This window comes from Sturnus vulgaris, chromosome 7 (assembly GCF_052056855.1).
Source record: "Sturnus vulgaris isolate bStuVul1 chromosome 7, bStuVul1.hap1, whole genome shotgun sequence".
Lineage (NCBI taxonomy): Eukaryota > Metazoa > Chordata > Aves > Passeriformes > Sturnidae > Sturnus > Sturnus vulgaris.
The window spans coordinates 15,533,443-15,555,894 of NC_142249.1; the positions used below are offsets into that span (position 1 = coordinate 15,533,443).

At 41.1% G+C, this 22,452-nt stretch overlaps 1 protein-coding gene across 1 annotated transcript in view; it reads left to right on the plus strand.

Annotated features, from left to right (window-relative positions):
• KLF7 (KLF transcription factor 7) overlaps nucleotides 1–21,163 on the plus strand; it is a 65,756-nt gene extending 44,593 nt beyond the window's left edge. Inside the window, exons 4-5 of the mRNA XM_088167866.1 lie at nucleotides 6,462–6,585; nucleotides 12,695–21,163. Of these exons, the coding sequence (XP_088023992.1) occupies nucleotides 6,462–6,585; nucleotides 12,695–12,746 (176 nt within the window). The 3' untranslated portion in view covers nucleotides 12,747–21,163. The remainder of the gene's footprint in view (nucleotides 1–6,461; nucleotides 6,586–12,694) is intronic.
• The last annotated feature ends 1,289 nt before the right edge of the window (nucleotides 21,164–22,452 follow it).

The following is a 22,452-nucleotide window of genomic DNA, read 5'->3' on the forward strand; positions in this document are numbered from 1 at the left end:
ACACTCTTAAAAGCACTACTTGATTTTTCACACTTTTCTTCACACAGTTCAGACTCTCAGAGCTTCCTTATAGGAAAAATACAAGCAAGAAATCTTGCATTTAATTCCTTTTTTCAGTTTTAGTTTTACAGTTTGTGTAGAAACATCAGTCTTGAAACAAGTATAGCTGAAACTGTCTTTCGATACGTATTTTTAGACATTGAGACTTTTAGAACTAGTTTCTTTTAAAATGGTTTTTAAATTACAAAAAAGGAAGGAAATACTCATGTTTCTTTCAGACAACTTTTTCTTGGATTTTGAAACTATATATACAAAATTCTCAGTGGATTAGAACACATGCTGGTTTTTTTCTGTTGTTTTCTTAAACACACTTTCACATGCTAGCTTTGTGTAGCTGTGCAATATTAAGGAGCTCTTCAAACATAATGCAACAAATGTCTGCTTTGAATGGCCTTCAGAATGTTCATATAGGCAGAAATTGGGGGTTTCCCCTCAGTTTCTTCAAACATTTTTGGCTAAATCAAAAAGGAGTGTCAAGAGACTAAAGGACTCCCATGACACTACCACATTTTAGCACAGAGAAGTATCAGCAAGGATTTTGACTGTGATTCTCCTCTGAAGCTCACTGCAGGACTGGGAGCTTGAACTACTTGGTGGTTTTACTAAGTGTCCTGCAGCAGAGTGCTGGGGGGAATAAGGAAATAGACATGGATGGATGGATGGATGGATGGATGGATGGATGGATGGATGGATGGATGGATGGATGGATGGATGGATAATCATAATATTGCTTTCAGTTCCATAAAGATACAGGGTGAAACTTCAGCCTAATGAACATTTTTCCAATGACTTGAATGGTTTCACCCCATCACATTGGAACTCAGTGATCTTGTTGTGCACACCTCAGAATCTGGAGGGTTTTCTTCTTAAAGTTTCTGCTGTTGAAATTCAGGGAAGAGAGAGCAAATTTCTTTCTCTGTATTTCAAAATAAATGTTCCTAGCCTACAGGGCTGCAAAGAGAGGTTTAAAACCATGCCCCTAGGTTATCTACAAAGCAGAAGGCAAATTATGTCTGAATATTATTGTTTTCTTCTTTAAAATCTCATTATTTCTGTAGAAGAGTGCACTCACTTTTTAACCCTTGGGATTGACAGTAAACAATGCAGCTGTAAGAAGTACAATGTGTCCATTGTGTGTTGTAATTTTGTGATCATGTCCTCAGCTGATCCTGAGTAGGTACCTCTGTGTCCTGTGACCTAATGTTTCTAATCACTCTGCTGAAATAGCTTCTCTGAGATGTCTTAGCAAACACTGCCTTACTTCTTGGACAAGAGAAATATGTCTGGGACCTAAAGGGTGCCTGCAGGATGTAGGTGGCAAGGACAGGGGGTCTCTGGATCTTGAGAAGAGGCAGCATCCCCATTGCTGTGCTTTGTGAGGAAATATTTGTTGTGAAGGTTTGTACAGAGTTTACAATTTAAATGTGTGTTGGGGCAGAAGCCTGATGTTCTCTGGTTTGTGCCTGGAGAGCAAAGATACAGGTGCAGGCACTTGACCTGCTTGCCTGGCCCCCTGCACCATCAAAATAGAGAGATTCACCTCCAATTCCAGTCTGCCTGGGTATGATGTGCCACCATCTACCCATGCCTTTGCCTCCCCATTAACTTGAAAAATAATGCCATAGGTGGCAGTGTCAGATGATGGCTTTCAGTATCTAAAGCTGCATGAGATGAAACTCACCAAGAATGCCTGAGGCTGGAAAATGGAGGGAGAAGTTCCAAAGACGAGTGTGGTGGTCATTACAGAACCAGCCCAGTTCTATCCATCATGTTTTGCTGGAACCCTACTGAGTGTTTGCCACAGGAGTGTAAATGGGATTGAGTGCTTGGCTTTTCTATACTTTCAAATGATAAATTTTTGGCTTTCAAGAGAAAGCTGTAGCAATCATTTGTTTATTTTTGTATTAGATGCCTAATATTTAGTCTTGCATTCATCTTTGCCACAAAAGGAATAGTGACCCGATTTCAGGGCTGCCAAAGTCTGATGGATTTTTTGTTATGACCTATAATTTTAGTTTCACAATTACATGTTTCCCATAAATTTTCAAAGATCTTTGTCATCCAGTTAACAGATTGGACCAGGCTGGATGAAATAGAGGATGGAGGGCCAGACTGTACTATAATGTGCTTTGAGGGTACTTTTAAAAGAAGAGCTCAGTTGAGTGAGGTATCATAAACAGAAGTGAAACAGGGAACCTACTCCCCAAGCATCCCAGTCTCGAGTGTATAAAATGTGCTTCAGGAACATGAAAAGGTTAAAATGAGGTATGGACACAGGACACATCCACAGTGAAGAGAGGCTGCTTCACAGAAGTGTGCAGTTGTGATGGAACCCCAAAGTGTATCTGAAGGGCAAATAGCATTTCTGTAGGACTGTTATGGTGAAACAGCCCTTTCAGACCAGTAGGTTTCAGCACAGGGCTCTGTGCACCAGCAGGTGTGTGCTGGCTGCTTCTCCAGATCCTCACCAGGCAGCTCAGGATGTGTCTGACCTGAGTGTTTCCTGGTGATCAAGTGACCTCTTTGAGATGAGGCTTTGGTTACCCCCATTCATGTGCTTTGGTTCAGCCTGGCCAGAGTGTAGATGTGTTGTTTTCCTTTCCCAGGAGCTGCTGACCTACGGGCCAGCTCAGGCCACAGGATGAGGCTGTGGCCAGGCAGAAATAAATAACACCCTTCCAATGCACACAGTGTGGATGTTGGGTCCTGTGCACCCACTGTCTCACTGCAATGCTGCTTCCCTGTGCTGCACTGCTCTCTGATGCACATGCTACCCACAGAAACTACAAATCAGTAACTAGTTAGTATCTCTGACTCCCAGGGGGAAAAGTATAAAGAGCTGAGAGCTAGTATTCTGCATTGCTTACAGATTTTCCATAAGCAAATGATACATTTTTTTAACACAAGTGCTCATCTAGGAAAATAGCATAATTCACTGCTTGAATATATCTGCACTGCTTTCCAGGTGCATTTATGGATGTGTGGAATCTGAACCAGCCCCATGATGTGGAGTAAATTCTGAACTGAAAGAACTGAGTATTTAACATGTTTCTAGGTATTGGCTTCTTTTTAGATGAGGACTGGCTCCTCCATGGAGTGCGTTTGTCTAAATGTGGATTTATGGATTTATTTAGGGACTGGTGTTGAATAAAGGTGACTTAAGGAGTAGAGCCTCCTTCCTGGGAGTGGCTTGCAGGCACAAGTTTTAAATGTGGTTTTTAATTTGAGTAAGTAGGAAAAAAGTCAGTGTGGCACAACTCTGTGATGTTCCTATTTTTAATTGGATTTTGCAGCTCATAATTAATTTCTTAAAAAGAGGGAGATCCTGGCCCTGTAGAAGTGAGTAGGAGTTTTGCTGTGGCTTCAGCAGAGGAAGATTTCATCATCTATCTTTTTAGTCTCACTAATCCTCTGAACAAGAGAAAAGTAACCTAACACATGGAAGGGATCCTTTCCATTTTTTCTCCCTGCTATTGCCAGTAGTGAGGTAGTAGTGAGGTTCATTCCCATGCTTTCTATGTATGTGCACCTTGGCAAGATACACTTCCATTTCATCTTTGTGTAAGGTGAAAGCAGCCATTAAAGGAGCAGTTTGTTCTTAGTCTTGACATGCAGAGACAGCCAGGTCTCTCTCCTCCTTCCCTCCTGTGTTTTTGAGTAGCTGCAGGAGGGCAGGAAATCGAACCTCTTTGAGGTCTCTGGGTCAAGGAGCCGTCTGACATGGCTTTAAAGGTCACCGTGCTCCTTTGCATTTACCTTGTGCACTGGGAGCACGGTATGGCAGCGTGCAGGCTGGAGCACTGAGAGGTATTATCTGACATTTTGCTGAACAGGGCTTGGGTTACAAAGGAAAAACAAAACTCAGCTCAGGGCTGTGCAAGGCCAGAGCTGGAACACTTGGGAGAGGAGCCCCTGCAGCAAGTAACAGAGATACGTGTCATTATGTGGGTTTACCAGTAATCATGCTTGGCTTTTCTGTCTCTTGTAACCTATATATAGCACTGTATATTTTCAAAGCTCTTGACAAATTTTAACAAGCCAAACTCCACTTCAATCTTAGTGGCCTGTATAATTTTACAGAAAGCCCGAGATGCTTTTCCTTCACCCTTCTGCCCTGTAGATGACTGTATCCTTCAGACTGGCTGTACCTGCCAGATTGGGCTGAGCAGTCGTCTTCTGCATTTGCTTTGCAGCATGTGTGGCAAATGTGCTGCAAGGCAATTTCTCTGCCTGGCTGTCTCCACTCTAAGGTAGGCACTAGAGAGCGTCAGAGAACCAAGGAACTGCATTAGCATTGAGGCTTGTTTACAGACAACTTTTTAAAATACTGCATGAACTGTTCAGATAAAACCAGTGCTTCATCATAGGCACAGGACCAGGACTGGGAAATCTCTTTTTTCTGACGAGAGCAAATGCTGTTTGCCAGGTAGGGTGTAAAGGGCTGGCAGGAGACTGCTGCAGCTGCAGCTCCTGTGCATGGGGCCAGCACTGGTGACAGTGTTTGAGGTACAGTTGAGAAACCAGCCCAGAAACGAGACACCAGCACCTTGCTCACTAAGAAGATTCTAACTGTTTATTTTCCTAAAGAAATGCTGTTCACAGAATAAAGGAACAGGAGGTGAGTTTGCAGAGATGACCAAGCAGGCACATTCTAAGCAGGGTTGTGTTATTGTTGGCTTAGTCCATTGTCCTGTTGGGCATTTTCCCGTGGGGGACTGTGACTCACAACAGGGACATCCAGGCTGGCCTTTCTTCATTCAGGGACTGTGGCATAAACGGATACTTTGGTGTAGTCTTGCCAGCTGCCTCTTCACAACTTCATCCCAAGGAATCCTTTAATTGAACTACTGAGCCTAAGAAACTTCTCAGAGGCCAGTAAAACGGCTCAGCTTCAGTAAAGGTCTCAGCCCATTCTGCTGTTCTGTCTGGGGCAGACCCACTGTGCAGCAGAGCTGCCTGGGCAACAAGAAGTCTGCAGAAACTCACAAAACAGAGAACAGCTTTTTTTTTGCCATGTATTTTGCTGCAGATTTCTTTCCCTTTTCACTTTTATTGCTATTTTTGCCTCTCCAGTTCATCATCATGATATACATAGGTCTCCCATAACCAGATCTCATTCTTCTGCTTGCTGAGTAGACACAGTGATAGCAACCTGTGTCTGTGCATTGTCTGCTGTGGTCAAGTGATTGTTTTGTGTGACTGCCTAGAGGGGTCTTACAGATTGCAGCCTCAGTGTAGCCCGTGGTGGGTCTTTTAAGATTATCTTCTTAGCAATTTTAAGAAAAAATAAATGAGTAATAATCCACTTAGAAACTTGGTAGTGAAAGTGATTTCTTGTCTGAATTTTATCTCAACTGACTGTTATGGGGAAGAGTGACATGGAGCTTATATAGAGGAGATGTCCTGGAGCATTTGTTGTGCAGGGAGATGTTATATTTGAATGCACACTGATGCATGTGCACTGAATAAGGAAAAGGGAGTCATGACTTGAGGTTCTTCATCAGAAGGTGTTAGTGACTCCACAGATGTTACACCATGGCAGACTTTGATCTGCAGAGACTGATGTGCATCAGAAGATAGTTAGATGTGAACACAGAATCATAGAATATCCTGAGTTGGAAGGGACCCACAAGAATCATTGAGTCCAACTGCTACCAGCAGACTAGAATCTCTCCTGTCTTACCACTACACCATTTCACTGCCTTCAGTGGTATTGTTAATATTTTGGGGCAGAATAATAGCCGATGAAGGTGTAGTGCAAGAAGCCTGAAGGACAAGTGGATTCAAAGAAGTAAAAATGTATCCTCTCGCACTCCATGACCTGACACATAATTTCTTGCTTCTAGGAGTAGATTTTGTTGTCAGAAGCAAGTAAAAAAAGGTGCAGGCCTTGGAGGCAGCAGGCATGAACGCTTGAGGGGAACAGATGTGAGGCTGGCAAAGGGTAAACAGAATCAGGGAAAAGCGTGTGATGCAGTAGTGATGGTGACTCAGGAGTGGTGCACACCTGTACAGGGTCAGGTGTTAGTACAGTCACTCAGGTACCACAGTAATATATCTGGCAAGCTTAGAGTGAGCTGAAAATCAAGCTTCAGCCACACAGCTGCTTAGGCATTTGTGGACATTCTTAGGGCTTCTTCAAAGACCAGTTGGCTGGTTTTGTTAGAAACAAGTTATAAGGTTGTGTGAGAATTTCAGCTGTGGTAAAATCTAGACTGGAGCTATCCTCAGTACAATACATCACAATCCCTAAGTTATTTGCATCTCAGGCTGACCATGAATTGTGTGATGAGCTAACCTACTCGAATGGGTTAGAGGCAGGGTGGGAGGACACGGGGCTTTCAAGTTGAGTGCTCAGTGATGCTGCTGCCACGCTGACTGTTCTCTCCTCCCCTCTGCAGGTGAGAAGCCTTACAAGTGCTCGTGGGAAGGGTGCGAGTGGCGTTTTGCACGGAGCGACGAGCTCACGAGGCATTACAGAAAGCACACGGGTGCAAAGCCCTTTAAATGCAACCATTGTGACAGGTAATGCAGCTCCTAATGTGATGTTCAAGAAACCTGTGGACTCTTGTGACTGGCATGGAGCTGCCAGCTCCCAGAGACAAGAGATCTGGCTCCCAGCAGAGAGACCCCTTCTGTCCCACTGCCTGATCCCTGTACCATGGAGGAACCCTCTGCTTGGCCCCTGTCCTCTCTGCCTCAGTGGCCAGGCCGGCTGGCAGATGGGGAGTTCTTCCTAAGCAGTCTAAGCTGTTTCCATCCCACAGCATAGAACAAAATGTGGGACCAGGTGTAGCTCTGACTGAACCCTGCTGGTGTCTGTTGTGTGCACAGGATTCGGTTGATAGGGCAGCTCTTATTAATACTCTTATAGCAGAGAAGACATCCAAAGGGCCTTAGATCATTTCAGTGATGGACCTGTCCACAAAACATCTCCCCAGCTTTCTGTAAGCCTGCTGTGCTCACAGAGGCAGAGCTCCCTCTACTTGTTCGGCTTCAAGGACTACCCCAAGCACCGCTGCTGGCTACCTGCATTTTGGCAGGGTGGGCCTCACACCAGAAACACTGGTGTATGCCAGGAGGAGTGGGGAGTGTGTGGCTGTTGTGCCACAAGTGGCCCAAATCTATAAGAAACTTCTAGGGAAAAAACATGAAATTTCTGTATGATCGTTGTCTTTTAGCACTGAGTCCAGGGCTCCTAAAGAAAAGACAAGAAAAGGCACCATTTTCAAAAGCCCAGGAGTGATTTAGACATATTTTACCATTCAAGTTCATGGGGTTGTTTTGTGTAAGATCAATGATCTCTGCACATTCCTGCTAATTAGTGCATCAGAAATGAGGTGCGGGCTGAGCATCCAGCAGCTCCCCGGGAGAGCCGCCCTTACGGTGCTCGCCGCCATCCATTTGTACAGTCCTCGCTGCCTTAGTAAATACTGACCTTCTCTGAAAAATCTGGTCGTTCTTGCTTGGTGCTGAGTGGTTTTGATCCAGCTTGATGCTGACTTCTTTCCATTTAGAAACAAAACCAAACGAACACCCTTCTCCACATCCCCAATCCCAATTGATAAGAAATCAGGGTGGAGCAAAAGCAATTACCCCTGTAATGACTCTTGACAGCACTGACAGGATCGAACAATGAGCACTTCTCCCCCACTCACCCCCCCAGCTGAAGATTGGCAGTGCCCTGGGTGAAACCTGGATCCACTATTGAGTAATCAAATAATGTGCTTGCATCTGAACATGTTATCCAGCTAATCCTATTTATATATATTTTTAAAAGAGGCTTAAGAAAATTACCCATCTTTTTAATGCAGCACTAAGGTTCTCGACTGTGATAAGGAAACGTTTTGTAATACAATAAAGCCACTAGGAAGCCTCTGGGTACACCAGACCAACAGAGAATATGCGTGGAGAGAGGATGTGTGGGACATAAACAAGGGACCCCATCCTTTTATGGGAAGGAAATTTGATCATTTTCACATCCTGCCTTTCCAAGAGCTTCATCTCCTTAAGTGCTCTTCTGCCCTTGTCTCCCCTCTTCCCGTCCCCCTTCCCCCACGGAGGGCTTCCTCTTGGATTATCTTTTGTTTTTTCCCTGGATCATCTTTTGTTTGCTCAGAATGAGGGACAGGATAAGCCAAGTAGGGACCTCTGCAGTTCTGCTTTTGTTTAAGCACTTCTGTGAATGAGAACAATTATGTTCTCTGTTTTAAATACAAGGCATTGCCTTTTTCTTTTCTTTCCTCCGAGTGGCCCCACAAACACACACACATACACACAGCCCCAGGGTTTCTTTGTCAGGACAAACAATATTTTAGCAGAGATCTAAAGAAATACAGCCAGAATTTTCAACTCCTTGGTCTCTTTCGGCCCTTTGCTAGGTGTTCATTATTCTCCCTCTACATATTGTCCCTTTCAACCTAGCTTTTCTCTTTGGCAGCAAACTCAGTAACTGCAGTCAGGAGATATATCCCTGTAATTATCAAATGCATTTTCTGCTCTTCTGCTGAATCTGTAGATGAAGGAAAAACATTATCAATAAAATTCAGAGTGCTGAGGATTGTGCAGTGTTAAATTCTATACCCGTGCTATCTGTGTGTGGTGATAGAAGGCAGATTTGTCCTTATTCCCCCAGTTAAACGTTGCAAGCTTTTAGAGTGACAGTGCGTGTTCTTTTGCCCCACTCTGCCATACTACTGTTTTTCATTCTTTTCTTTGCACTTTGCTACCACCTATTGCAGAGGTCACCTCAAGCAAGCACTAAAACACTAGCCTAAAACTGCCTTTTTGCCGTTTAGGCAGACTTTTAAAGATGTGCCTTCCTAGGCCAGGATTCCAGCTGGAGAAGTTTTTCTCTTTGAACTCCTACCCTTTATTGCACTCACCATTGTTGACAGAAGCTGTGGCCACTCTCAGACATGTTGGCTTGTTAGGTTTTAAGGAGCTGATTGGAGCTGTTTTAACAACACTGATATAGCACAAATCCTATGCCTGTTGTTCAGAGCTGAAGGCTGCATCTTGGCAAACAGAGCATGGAAGAGGTGATTCAGATAGCAGAGGGGGGTGTTGTTCACACAGTCTGGCTGCAGTTCCCTTCCAAGAGTGTTTTGAGATGTGCTTGGGTCTCTCACCTTCCAACCAATGCCAAAGGAGTGTTAATGTCCTCTGTGTCAATTTTATAACAAAAGAGGTAAGAAGATAAGATTCTCTTCTCCTGCTGTCCCAGCCCTATCCCAACACCATGCAGCCCACAGATCACGTTGTTAGTCATAGCTGGCAAACTACCACTGCTTTGAGTAACATCATATGTACTGCAAATGGTGTGTGGCTTTGTGGCAGCAGGAGAGAAAGGAGAATCGGCTGAAGTGGTGTGGAAAGCACCCCAGGAAAGTCCTTGTTGCGTTCCAGATGCCAGGGTTATGCTGGTTATTAGCATTCCCCAGGAATTTGGCTCTTCAGAAACACAGGCTAGGATTGTTCCTCACACAGTGCAAGCCCTCAGCGCTTCTAGGGGAAGAGTTTGACAAGGTAGTGGCACTTGCTGATTCTACATCAATAGGTGTTTAGGAGACAGCAGCTTAGTGCCAGACTGTTGGGATGCATATTCCTCTGTGTGTATGTGCACATGTGTGCATGGTCGCCTTGATACCAGCCTAAGAGTGCACTTAGCTGGAATGAACACATCCCACAGTGGAAAATCCGCAGCTGGTAGGAAAGATGGCTGAGCAATATATTCTCTCATTGTATTTACCTTCCCTTTTTCTCCTTCAGAGGCTTCAGTGCCAAGCAGTACTATGTTGCTAAGGAGATAGAGCAAAAAGAGAAAGGAAGGAATCATATTTGGAAGCAAGGAATTCGTGTATCACACATCCCTGTATGACTTTTATAATTAGAGTGTCTTATTCTAGCATAAACTGTTCTTTCTAGGAAGAGCTAGACTAGGGGAGGGATGATGGAGAAGGCTGTGATGGGCCCACGTGTGATGTGCAGAGCTGGTCTGGAACTGAAAGAGGTATTGAGCCAGAGGTACAGAGTCAAGTCTCGTTCATGGGCAGGACTAGAGACCATCAAGCCCCTGTTCCTTGATTTTTGAAGAGAGTAGTTTCCTTTGACAGCTTATCCTGTGGAGCCTCTTCCACTGCTGCCTCTAGTCCCAGAAAGAAAAACAAAGGTGTGTCCAGCAATCAATATTGACAGTGTGATTTAGCTGCAAAAATTTTGTATGGACTATTTTACAGTTGAAAATACATATCCACATCCACCAGCCTTACCAAGAGATAGAACTAACTGAATTAGTCAGCAGGAGAATGTGAAGAATTAGTATTGTAACATTTTATTAGCTATAAACTAGTAAATATGGCACCATTTATTACCTGTAAAAATATTATAGATGCTAATATGGTAGTTATAGATGTGAAACAGTGTACTGAATCTGTAATTTTAATAAATCTGGCTGTGGTGTGACTCAGCATACACTTTCCTGGGTTGCATCTATAGGAGACAATTGGAGAAAGCTGTGCTTGGGTGGGGGTCTTATGACTAGTCCTAGACTGAAGTGCCAGCTGGTGCTTGTCTTTTTGGCAGCCACTCAAGCTGTTGTTTTGTTTTGGCAGCCCTTGTAGCCAGAGCATGCTGCTTTCTCAGTTTAAGATTGATGAGAGAGATGTTAGTCCAAGGGTGTATTTTGTCACTCTAGGGCTAGAAAATTCTAGCTGTGCAGAGCTTTCTGTGTTGAAGGTCTGGTGTCCATTGTCAGACTCATGTGTGTCTTGCTGTGCCTCGTGTAGGACCTTGGAGAAATGCCTTCTCCATCTTATTTTGAAGTCTTTCTTTTTTGCCATTCTTAAAGTATTAACTCCCCTGTAAGCCCTGCCAGTAGAGAAGAGATAACTTCAGCAGAGCTATGCTCATTGCTTATTCACAGAAGATGAGTAAATTACTTTCCTTGTGGAAGTTGTCTTATTTTAAGGTTTCTTTGTCTTAAAAATGTACCTCTTGATCACTCATCTCCATGTGTAGATGCAGATTGATTACATGTGCAGTGGAATACTTCAGCAGGACAGAAAAGGTCCCCTAACTATTTAAAACAGCTTCATTGTTATAGTTCTTCTCTTTCTCAGCCTTTCTCTGCTTGGAGTGTTTATCCTTTGGGCATTTAGATTGACTGTTCTTTTTTTATCTATCACTATTGGCTTTTTCGGGGGGGGTGGTGTGCAGTTTGTTCTTCTGCTTCTTCTTTCTGAAAACTACAAAACACTCAACTACTGCTATTTTAAGAATACACTCGGCACCCATATATGAGCTATCTTGATTCTCACAATAAGCCATTTGGATATTCTTCAGACCATTATTGGTGGCTGCTTTATACTCTAGTTCTGTGGAGCACTGAAAAGACATGCCAGCCAAATCAGTTCTGTAAGTAGCTTTTCCTAGTGTTCTTGGAGCCTACAGAACCAGTTTACTCAAAAGCCACAGGTATGTGGGGGTTTGTGTGGTATTTGTAGTAAATGTTTTTAAAATAAATAAGCCAGTATCTTGTGGCTTAAGGTGGAAAGAAGGTAAGCCAGAATTTGCAGGGAACTTGAAAACCTCCTGTTTTTAAATGCTCAACTGAAGTTTCTAGCAGAAATGTCTGATTCCTGCCACTGTGACAGGCTCCATCTTAGGGCTGTGGGGTAGGCAGCCAGAACCACTGCCTGCTTCTCCTGTGGTTTGCTTTCTGGTGCCATACGTATCTTAAATGACACTGTGATGTGGGTGTAGTGCATTGGTGCTTTCAATCCCATATCTAATGGGTATGGAGTCTGTCTCATCAGGATCCAGCTACATGTTCAGAATGACAAAGCATTGTTTTCTTATGGGATGGAAAAGTCTTTGTGGATAAAGAACAGAAGTTGAAAGCTCAAGTCCTGGCTTTCTTTTTTTCCCCTTAGTTTTACCACACCTGTGTGATTTACAACTTCTTTGCCTTCTCTGTCTTTCAATTGTCACTCTTACAAAATAGGCTTAATATCTTCTGTCAACATCCTTCAGGAAGATAACATTAATCAGAATCCACATATTACCTACCACCCAGATTCCCAGCTGAGAGGAAGGGAGAGATATGAAGCTTGATGGATTGTCAGCCTCCAAACTCTGAACCAGTTTTCCTTCCAGTTTGGAGTTAGAAATGAGAATTCAGCTTTCAAAACTAGCATCATTCTTTGGTGCTTTTTGCAAGGAGTGGGCGCTTGAGAAAGCTGGTATTTTCAAAAATGGTGTTGCTGAGTACTTGAATAAACTGATTTCTTTATTTTTTTAATATGCAAACATACGCATACTAAATATTTGGTTTTATAGTACAGGTGCATAAATGAGCACTCTTCCCTGATGTCTGACTCAGTGAAAGAAGTGACAGGGAAAGGAACAGGAAAAGGATAAAAGTTGTCTCTTTAAATGCTGAAGAGCCAGGGTAGTTGCCTGTCTGTGGTCACAGAGGTCAGTCACACATGCTTTGGTGGTGATCCATGGATGACCCAAGGAATGTCTCTAAACTGGGATATGTATTTTCTCCTGTACATAACAAGGAAGGAGCAGAAATCCTGTTTTCCAAAATCCTATACTTATTTCATTTCTTGCTTGCTTTATGTTGCAGGTGTTTTTCCAGGTCGGATCACCTTGCCCTCCACATGAAGAGACACATCTAAATATCAGTCAGCTTGGCGTGGATGTCATCTGGGCTAAGTGTTGTGAGATGAAAGTGGAACTCAAGTTACAACGTGCTACCTTACAGGAGAAGAGAACTTGATCCCGTATAATCCTCTGTACAGGGACCACATGCTCACAGTGTCATGCACCCAGTTACACTTCAATACCTACATCAGTTCTTTTATGCCTTGCCCCAGCTGGATGGGAGAAGATGCAGGCGAGGAGATGCTATAGAGGTGAAGTCAGTGGAAAAGAACAATTACTTGCAGTACTTCATCCCTCTTGGATTTGTTTCCTGTTTTTGCCAATGGAAATCAAAGAAAACAGAGGAGGCTTCCCTGCAGTGGACGGCAGTAGGAGGGGCTTATCTAACTTGCTTCTCAGTGCAACTCAGTAGAAGAATATGTCGTCTTGAAGTTGCATATTTGTAGCACTAACTTTCTTTTTAAATAGATGGGGGAAAAACAATGACCTAGAAAACCAAATCCCAGTTTGGTAGCCAAAATTAACCTCTTGGTTTTTTTGTTCTTTCTCTGAGAATTCCTAATGTTCAGTGCATCAGACTTCTCACAGACACTTTGACCTGTCTTGGTTTTGGTTCTTCTTCCTAGAACTGAACTATTGAGATCCTTTTAAGTCAATACCAGTGGCCTTAATGGCAGTAGACTGTGGAGTGACACTTGTGACACAAACATCCTCTTTTTGGCCTGAGTTTATGTAGACTTCACGGAGGATTATATTTTTGTTGGTTGTTTTTATTTTAACCTTTTTTTTTTTTTTTTTTTTTTTTTTTTGGCTATTGCACAACATATGCACTAGGGACTCTGTAAGCTGCTGCCACGATGGCTAAGTAGCCAAGGGATAAACCCCTGAGATACAGCACCTAATATCTCTGTAAGCCTCACCTTATTGCCATAGCTAGGACTTCTTTATTTTTGAACAAAAAAACTTCAAAAGCTTGTTTGGAAGCTTAAACCTTTTTTCTCTTTTCTCCACAAACAAGTGATCTTCAGAACTCCTTGTCTTCACCTGGATATCAGTCTGGGACTGGCCACACAGGCATGACTACAGGATTCCTTCCACATCATGTGAGCATATTAGCCACAACCCACGGTGATTTAGTGGTGAATTATGTTGCTTTTTCTTGCAGTTCTTCTATTAACCAATTTAAAACATTACCCTTTTGTTTCTGTAAAGAGCACCTGCAGACGTTTTAATTTAAACCTGTTTATTGAGCATCGTACACACAAACCCCCCCAAGCCAAAAATCCTACTCCAATCTCCGAGTAGGAAATCAAGAACCTCTTCCAAGTACAATGGCTTCATTCAGCATTAGCCCGTTAAAGAAATTATCAAAGTCCTGCTTTTCTGTTCATCAAGTTGATGCTGTAGCCCACTCCTATATGAAAAAATGTAACCATGTGAGAGGTGAAGGAAGGGATTTTACATACAGCAGTGAGACATTTCCAAATGGTTGGTCTAAAGTGTTACTAACCTAGAGGTCCATTTCGGCCTACGGTGTGAATCATCATGGAGAAGTGGAGGTCTCATGCTCACCCTTCCGTCATATTGATAATTTGATTTCTTTGGCTCAAAGTGGATTAAAGTCTTCATTACAAAAGGAAAAAAAAAACCCTAAAAAATGTATTGCCATAACTTGTATTTGAACCTATTTGACACTGGCCCTGACTCCAAAGACTGCATTTAGGACCATAAAAATGGCCTATGCAAGCAGGCAGGTGGTCATTAGGTTGTATATTTTGTATATTGCGGACCATCCCTACAAGATGTGTCTAGAAATGAAACAAAATAGCGTGTGGTCCACAAATGGTTGCTGCTCTTTTATAATGTATTAGCCAATTGCCCTTCTTTGACTGTTTTGACTCATTGACTGTTAAATATTTCCCTTAATTTATGTTTTGGGAGGTAAAATTGTACTTTAAGGGGAAAAAAGAGCAAACAAGAAACTCAATAGATGTTTTTAAGAGCTGTCACCGGGATCCTTGGCACTTGAATTCTCAGCATTTTGCAACCTTTGGTTCCAGTGAGAGATTGAATTTATTAAAAGATGCTGGTTTTCCTCACAGTTTTCACAAAACACTGTGACTGTCAACTGAACACTTTGGGGACAGGGGGGAAATACGATGTCTGGCCCATATGGCATGAAATATGGACCAAAATCTAACCATCTTTTAGGGCAATGATGTAATATCCGTGATAAGAGCATGAGAGAGAGTGAAAGAAAGTCAGAAAGAAAGAGAGAGAGAAGAAAAATTGAATTTATTCCAAAGATTTAAAACTAACTATACTCTATATGTGTATATATATATGCTTATATATATATATGTATACATTTAAAAACTGCAGAGCACTGCTTGCTGACAATCTCGTATTTCTCTACTTCTGTATTTGCATACTTTTTATGGCCATTCCACCCAGCTGTTTCACTGGGACTGAGGGCCCTAGAATCCAATATGTGTTGGAATATGTAGAGCATCCTGCCAGATAACAGAATCACAGAGTATCCTGAGTTGTAAGGGACCCACAAGGATCATCAAGTCCAACTTCTGGCCCTGTGCAGGACACCCCAAGAATCCCACCATGTGCCTGAGAGTGTTGTCCAAATGCTCCTTGAGCTCTGGCAGGCTTGGGGCTGTGACCACTTCCCTGGGGAGGCCTTTCCAGTGCCCAGCCACCTTCTGGGTGAAGAACTTTTTCCCAATGTCCAGCCTGAACCTCCCCTGACACAGCTCCATCCCATTCCCTTAGATCCTGTCACTGGTCACCAGAGAGCAGAGATTGTTGCTGCCCCTCTGCTGCCCCTCAGGAAGGTGTCTAATGGGAACTGAAACCTCAGCTGTGTGAAACTGTAGAGCATCCAGTGAGTGCATTAGATTAAAAAAAGTATAAGAGAATCCTAGAATTTCCTTACTGTAGTGTCCTAAAATTTATGCTCTCAAATTCTCCACTAATTCATTGGCTGTGAACCTGCATAAATATCCTCCTTTGCCATCTGAACACACCTGCCTTTAGATGTGCTATCAAGGTATACAAACCTTAATTATTAAGTGATGGTGTAAACACCAGTCTCTATTTAAATTGGTAAAAGTCACGCAAGACTGTTTTTAGTTCCAGTTGTCATTTATGGTCTTGTTGGCATCTTATTTAAATATGCCAGAACGAGGGCCCCAGGAGAAAAAAAGGCTGAAATATCTCTTTACTTTGTCCAAAAGGCAGGCCTACATCTAAATCCTGGATCCAAATAGCCTAAAAAACATAGAAAAAAAGGGGGGTAAAAGGCAGATTTCAAGTTTCTCAGGCTTTGTCGCAGATCTTGAACTCTGAAGCCAAAATTTGAGCTTTGGAACCACCTCTTATGTTCGAAAAGGGAGATATTTTTCAGCTGTATATATGGTGTACCCAGGCAATCTTGACTTCAGTTTTTGGGTGCTCATATGCAAGTGTCTTAGTCATTACTAAAATTTTGAACCATAACTTTGGTATTTTATAGAAGGAGTCTCCATTTTGGAAAGGCATGATTAGTGACACATTCCAGGACTGTTTTTTTTTTACAGTGACAAGTTTTGTTTCTTTGCCAATATTTTAAGCTGTACACTTCAAACTTGTGTAGTCTGTTAAAACTAATTCCTTTTTGGGCCTGTGTCTCCTTGCTAAAGTTGTACAGTTGTCCTCTCTCTGTAAATTATGAGTAGAATCAGACTAAAGAGGAAAGGATCCGTGTAAGACTTCTTGAAAGCAAACCCGTAAATTTGGTGACAGTTGAGGACTGAATTATCCAGCTTTAGAAAGGAGAAGCTTTACCTTGTTTCCTTCAATGCAAGATTTATGCCTATTTGCAAAAGAGAAGCCATTATAAGAAAGTCAGATCGTGGTTTCCAAGGCCATGGAGCTATAGGATGAAAACAAATTGAACTAAAAGTCTCACAAAATAGTGTACACCAAGGAAGCAACTAAAACAAATGTGAGTTTTTGTGATTAGCTAAATAATATTTGGGATCAGAGCTGTCAAACATGGAATCATGCATGTGGAAAGGGGCCTCCAGAGGCTATCTTAGCCAACCTCCAACTAGAGCTGGTTGCTCACGGCCATATCCAGCTGAGTTTTAAATATCCTGAATTTCCAGAATGGAAATTCTGCAACCTCTCTGTGCAAGCTGTTCCAATATTTAAACACTTTCATGGTAAAAAAAATATATTCAAAAATCTGTGTGTCAAGTAGGAATTTTCCGTGTTCAAATCTTTTTCAGTGCCTCTTCCACTGTGCATCTCCAAGAAGAGTCTGGCTTCTTCTCTACAGTCTTAGTTAGGTATTTTGGAGATAGCAATAAGATCTACACTTACCCTTCTCTTCCTAAGGCTGAATCATATCTCTCAGTCTCTCCTCATCCATCATGTGTTCCACTGCCTTTGTGGTGACTCTCTGCTAGACTTTCTCCCATATGTCAATCATTTTCTTGCAATGGGGAGACCAAGGCAGAATATTCTAGGTAAAGATGTTCTTCGTATGTGACAGTGTTGATAAAATTTATTTATTCTGGATTTTTCCATTATCTGAGACAACTTAAAGTCAAGATTCAATTTTGAAAACTGACTAATAAAAAATAATTTAGGAAGCACTGTTATAAATAGTTTTCTAATCAAATTTTCTGAATCTGTGCATAAAAATATGTTTATAGAAATACACTTCTGTACTGCCAGCTTGAGGCCTGGCTATCAAAATTCTGTTTTTCTCAACATGACCATTGATGGTTCACTTTGAACTAAAAAATGTATTGTTTCATTTGTACTGTATCAGATATGAAGACACATGATGCTGTATTTTAGTCACTTCTTACACTAAAACAACACTTCAGTGCTTTTTTGTTCTATTTGGTTTTCCCCTTAGGAGATAAAGAGCAACATAAAATATCAGATATATTTTATAGAGATTGGTCTAAAAGTGGATGGCAGAATCCAGAGTATTTTTCATTATTTTTGAGTTGTTATTTTTCAGTAGCTAGTACTCATTCTATAAAATTGCATTACCTGGCTAAACTGGCAACTGAAGTGAAATTCTGGATTCTTTCAATGTCTCGGACAAGCCCCTGAGCAGTCTGATCTCACTAATCTTTCTTTAAACAAAGGGTTTAATGTTGGTTTCGGTGACCTCCAGAAGTACCTTCCAATATTAATTTTCTGTGTTTCTATGATTAATTTCACAGCTCTCACTGATTAAATGTGTACTGGTTCTGTTTCTTCACAGTCTTGTGCTGATGAAACAGACTGTAGGGCAGATCTGTAGGTTTTTCTCGAATTTTGACAGTTTCATCCTTGTTAAACTTTATAAGGTTTCCTAATGAGGGAGACCTAGAGAGGAATAAATCTTAAAAAAACCTAAACCCTTAGCATACCAATTTGAAGCAATATCATACCTTAATATGTCTCACAGCTGTAGGGACCAGCCAGATATTATGGAAACAAGTTTGCTAGCCTGAAAGACCCATGTCATTCTCAGAAATGCTTTCCAGGACCTGAAATCTAAGCCAACATATTTCTACAAAGGTGAACTTTTTTTTGTTTTTAATTCATTCTTATTTTCCTCAGACTTTTTGGAATTGCTGTTTTTCTTGGGGTACATTTTCACTTAATGTATGGGAAGCACTGACCAGATGGGGAAGAGCCTGAATACAAGAGGATCCCTCAGTCCTTGCTTTCGAAATTGTTTTAACTTCAGGTATAAAAAATTAATTAATTGCTATGGTGTTTAGCTAAAATGGAGTTGATCAATACAATTGTTGCAGTGATTGAGTATATCTTAGCTGTGACCTTTCTGATATCTACAGAATCAGGCTTTCTCCCTCCTTTTTATCTGACAATTTGGGGTTTGGATCTAATATAAAGATTGCTCCTCCTATTTATACTTTATTTGCCGTATACAAAAGAGGTGGTAATTGATACTTTTGACAAAGCTGATGAAGTCCAACTTCCTTAAGTGTTTTCCTTCCTCTTCTCTTAATGTATGTCAAAATCTTTAAATTAAAAAAAAAATTAAAAAGAGGAAAAGTTTGTAAATAATTTAATGTTACAAGGCCAGCACTCAGTGGATCAAGGGCTTTTACTCTTGATTTCATTCAGGACTTGGCACATTCTGTCATTCCATCTAGTAAGACTGTTTTTGAGCTTTCATATCCTGGGCGATGCTCTAACCCAGAACCTTTTGCTGATTTCAGATAGAATTGCACTTGTAAAGATATCTACATACCAAGAAAAAAAAACATTGCTTGACAAAAACTAACTCTTTATTGAAAAAATTGAAATATTTTTCTCCCGAGATATTACAACTACTCACTGAGAAGTCTTGCCCGTCTTTCATTAGCATTTAAACTACACCTTCATGAATGATCTTTTCCAGATCAAACTTGGATATTTTTCTTCCTTTTGTCACACTTGTGTATCTTTTTATTAATAGTTTAGGGATGACTACTGCAGTCTTTCTTCTCCACAGCTCTGCACAGGCCTCAGTGGCAAGATTTAGCATTATAAGGACTGTAGGATCTGGCCTACCAGGTACTAAGATCTATGTTGTAAAGCTGAGAATTTCCTCCTCTCTTGGAGGAAGAAGTCTTGAGAATACTTGTGCTATATAAGTTATATATATAATGATATAGTTGTATATATAAATTATATACATTAAAATGTTGAGATGGGGAGTAGACTGCCTTTATCACCTCAAGAATGAGTTTCCTTACCTGAAAACTTTCAAATGCAGGCGTCATTTTAGAAACAGGGTTTTATAGTTTTCCTTAATGCTTGTTGATGGCATTTTTGGTGTAATAATTGAAGTTGGAACTCTACGATTTTCAAAATGAAAGCTTTTTTTTTTTTAAGTGCTTTGGTCCTAACTTCTATATACTGCCAGAACACAGGTTCTCCACCCTGTCTCTGTGTGGGTGTGGATGTACAACAGTATACTGTATATACCTACACAGAAGAGCAAACTGAGCTACTGACTTACAGTTTGTAGTAGCCAACCGTGCCTATTGCTTTCATTTAGAGAGGGCACTTGCTGTTGCCACTGCATTTTAGGAATCATGTCAGCTTCTGCAGGAAAGTTTTCAACAGTCCTGGGAAATACATGTTGCTGTGTACTGTGAATGAGTAGGCTGCAAATTTGGGGGTTGGGAGGGGAGGTGGGAAGGGAGGGGGATGAGGGCTTCGCATGTACACACTAAAGGGAACTAGAATGGACAGAAACATGGCAATTTTAGCCTTTGTTGTTGGGCTCTCGGGGAAATGAAAAGCTAACATGCAGTCCCTGGAAGGCCTGATGGCTGAAGGGCTGATCTTTATGTTTTGCAATGTATGTTTTACCCATCACTCTGTATTTAAATCCCCAGACCTGTCAGATTCTGGAAGTAGATCAAAACACTGGTTTAAACACTACTTTGTTATCAAGGCCATGTCTCTACCAGGGAAGCTGCCCTGCATTAAAATCAGTCTAGTTAAATCACTTTGTAGCTGCACCTGTTACGTGATTGCCTGGATCAAGTTTGCATTGGCATCCTATGCAGTTAAGCTGAAGTGTAAGAAATGCTTCAACTAATTAAGATACCTCTACAGGAAGGTTCTTGCACCAATTTAAGTACCTGGTTTTGAAATCACTGCATATAAACCATAACAGCTTTTCTCTTAGAAACAAGGCCTTACTTTGGCATGTCTGCTCATCTAATTGAAAAAATAATAATGCAGGCTGAGATATTTTTTTTCTTTCAAAGTGACCTGTGTTCCCTCTTGTTTTTTGAAACTTTTCTTGCTCTCTACTGCACATTAGATTTTTGTTTGTGGAATTTTTCTTAACAACAACAACAACAAAATGTATGAATGCTCCCTATTAAAAAAAAAAAACAAAAAAAAACAAAAAAAACCCACAAAAACAAAAAACAAACAACATTGCTTGAAGGACTTTCATTTTGCACTATAATTTTTCTTTTACCAGATGTGTCTGACAAGTGCATTTCGGAGATGCCCTCGGTCACGTTCTCTCAGGCCTACTCTGGTATTTCTAATATATCACAGAAGTACCCAATCTTGTAGCCCTCAGTTCTGCCTTTTTTTGACATTTTATTTTTTTTAAGCTTTTTATATATATATATATATATAAATATATTACTTTGTCAGTTTTTTTGCTGTACAAAAAGTCTTAAGATTTAAAAATATTATTTGTATTATATGATGGTGGTATGTTAATGTTACAAAATTATTAATGAAGAAAAAATTTATTTTTGTTACTGGTCTGTTTCATAATTCTTTTTTAAATTGGTATATTGTAAGATATCTATGCAAAAATGTTATGTGACGCATTTTTATTTAAGAATGTAATATGTGTAATAAACAGTAGAATGTGTTTGGCCCGACAGTGTTTAGTGTGCCTTGTACATTATTTCTTTATGAAAACTTCAGTGAAGAGTGAAATGGCTTTTGGAGTATCAGTTAAGGCTATGGTTCTATAAGCAGTTACTGACATAAAAATACAACTTCTAAGTGTCTTTTAGCCCATCAGAATCATATTTCTGGATTTAAGTAATTTGTTTTTAATGTGTCTTGTAACAGTTCAAGTCTTGCTTATATTCATGCTGTGTCACATGTTGCTTTTGGAAAAGATGCTCAGGAAGGAAGTTCTTATTCTTAAAAGCTGACCAAATTTGGCTTGTAATCCTGCTTCTTTTGGAGTCAGCGATTTCTGTTATTTGATAGTTTACACTTGTTGAAGATTTCAGCCAGTATTATTTTTGCAAAAGACACAGAGAACAGTTGTGTTTCATTTTCCATGCTTAGCTTCACAACATTTGTCAGTCAGTGGTCAAAACAGGACTAGACTTTGAGGCTCCTGAGAGCTTGTGCTGTGCTCTAGTCCATGTGTCAGGCTGTCTCACAGGAGTGCAGTGCTGCTCTCTTTCCCTGCCTCAGTCATTTAGTCTCCCTCGTTAATGTCTGCAAAATTGCAAGCACAATTGAATCCACCTGGATGCTCAAGTACTAAAAACGTATTCAGGCAGTAAAAGCAGTTATTTTGAGCACAATTGCTTTGCAGTGTCATGACATAAAATGAAATTACTTTTTCGAGACAGGCCAATATCTCTTTAGGTTTTTGCTGCCTTGTGCTCACACACTGCAGCGACCTCAGTGGGTGTTGCACAGCAGGACTTTCTATAGGGCCCATCTGATGCCAGCTGGCTGGGTTTCATTTCTGGGACAACATGCCTCACTTGCCTTGTTGGGGAACCTGCTAGGATTGTTTATGTCAGACAGAGGGTAGGATTTCCCTCCTGACATCTGCATCTAGAAGTCAGATGATCACTCTAGCCTGCCCATTTATACTCCCTGTGTAGCTAATCAAGAGAGACATTTCCAGAGGTAACTCACTCCAGGGGATGAGTTGAAGGCAAAAGGAACTGGGGTGTTGTTAAGCATTTCTGAAAAACCATATGGTCAAGTTGAAAGACCATGAAGAAGTGATGCCCAGGGCTGCTTTGGTCACTCAGGTCGTAGCAGATGTTTAATGATGGACATAATTTGTAGTGTTTGGGTATATGTTAACAAACAGCTCATGAGCACTGAAAAAGGGCTCAGCACAGGTCCAAATTTTAGGCTTGTGTTCCAAATGGTCAAAACTGGACCATGTTCTGTCTGCTTCAGTGTGACAGT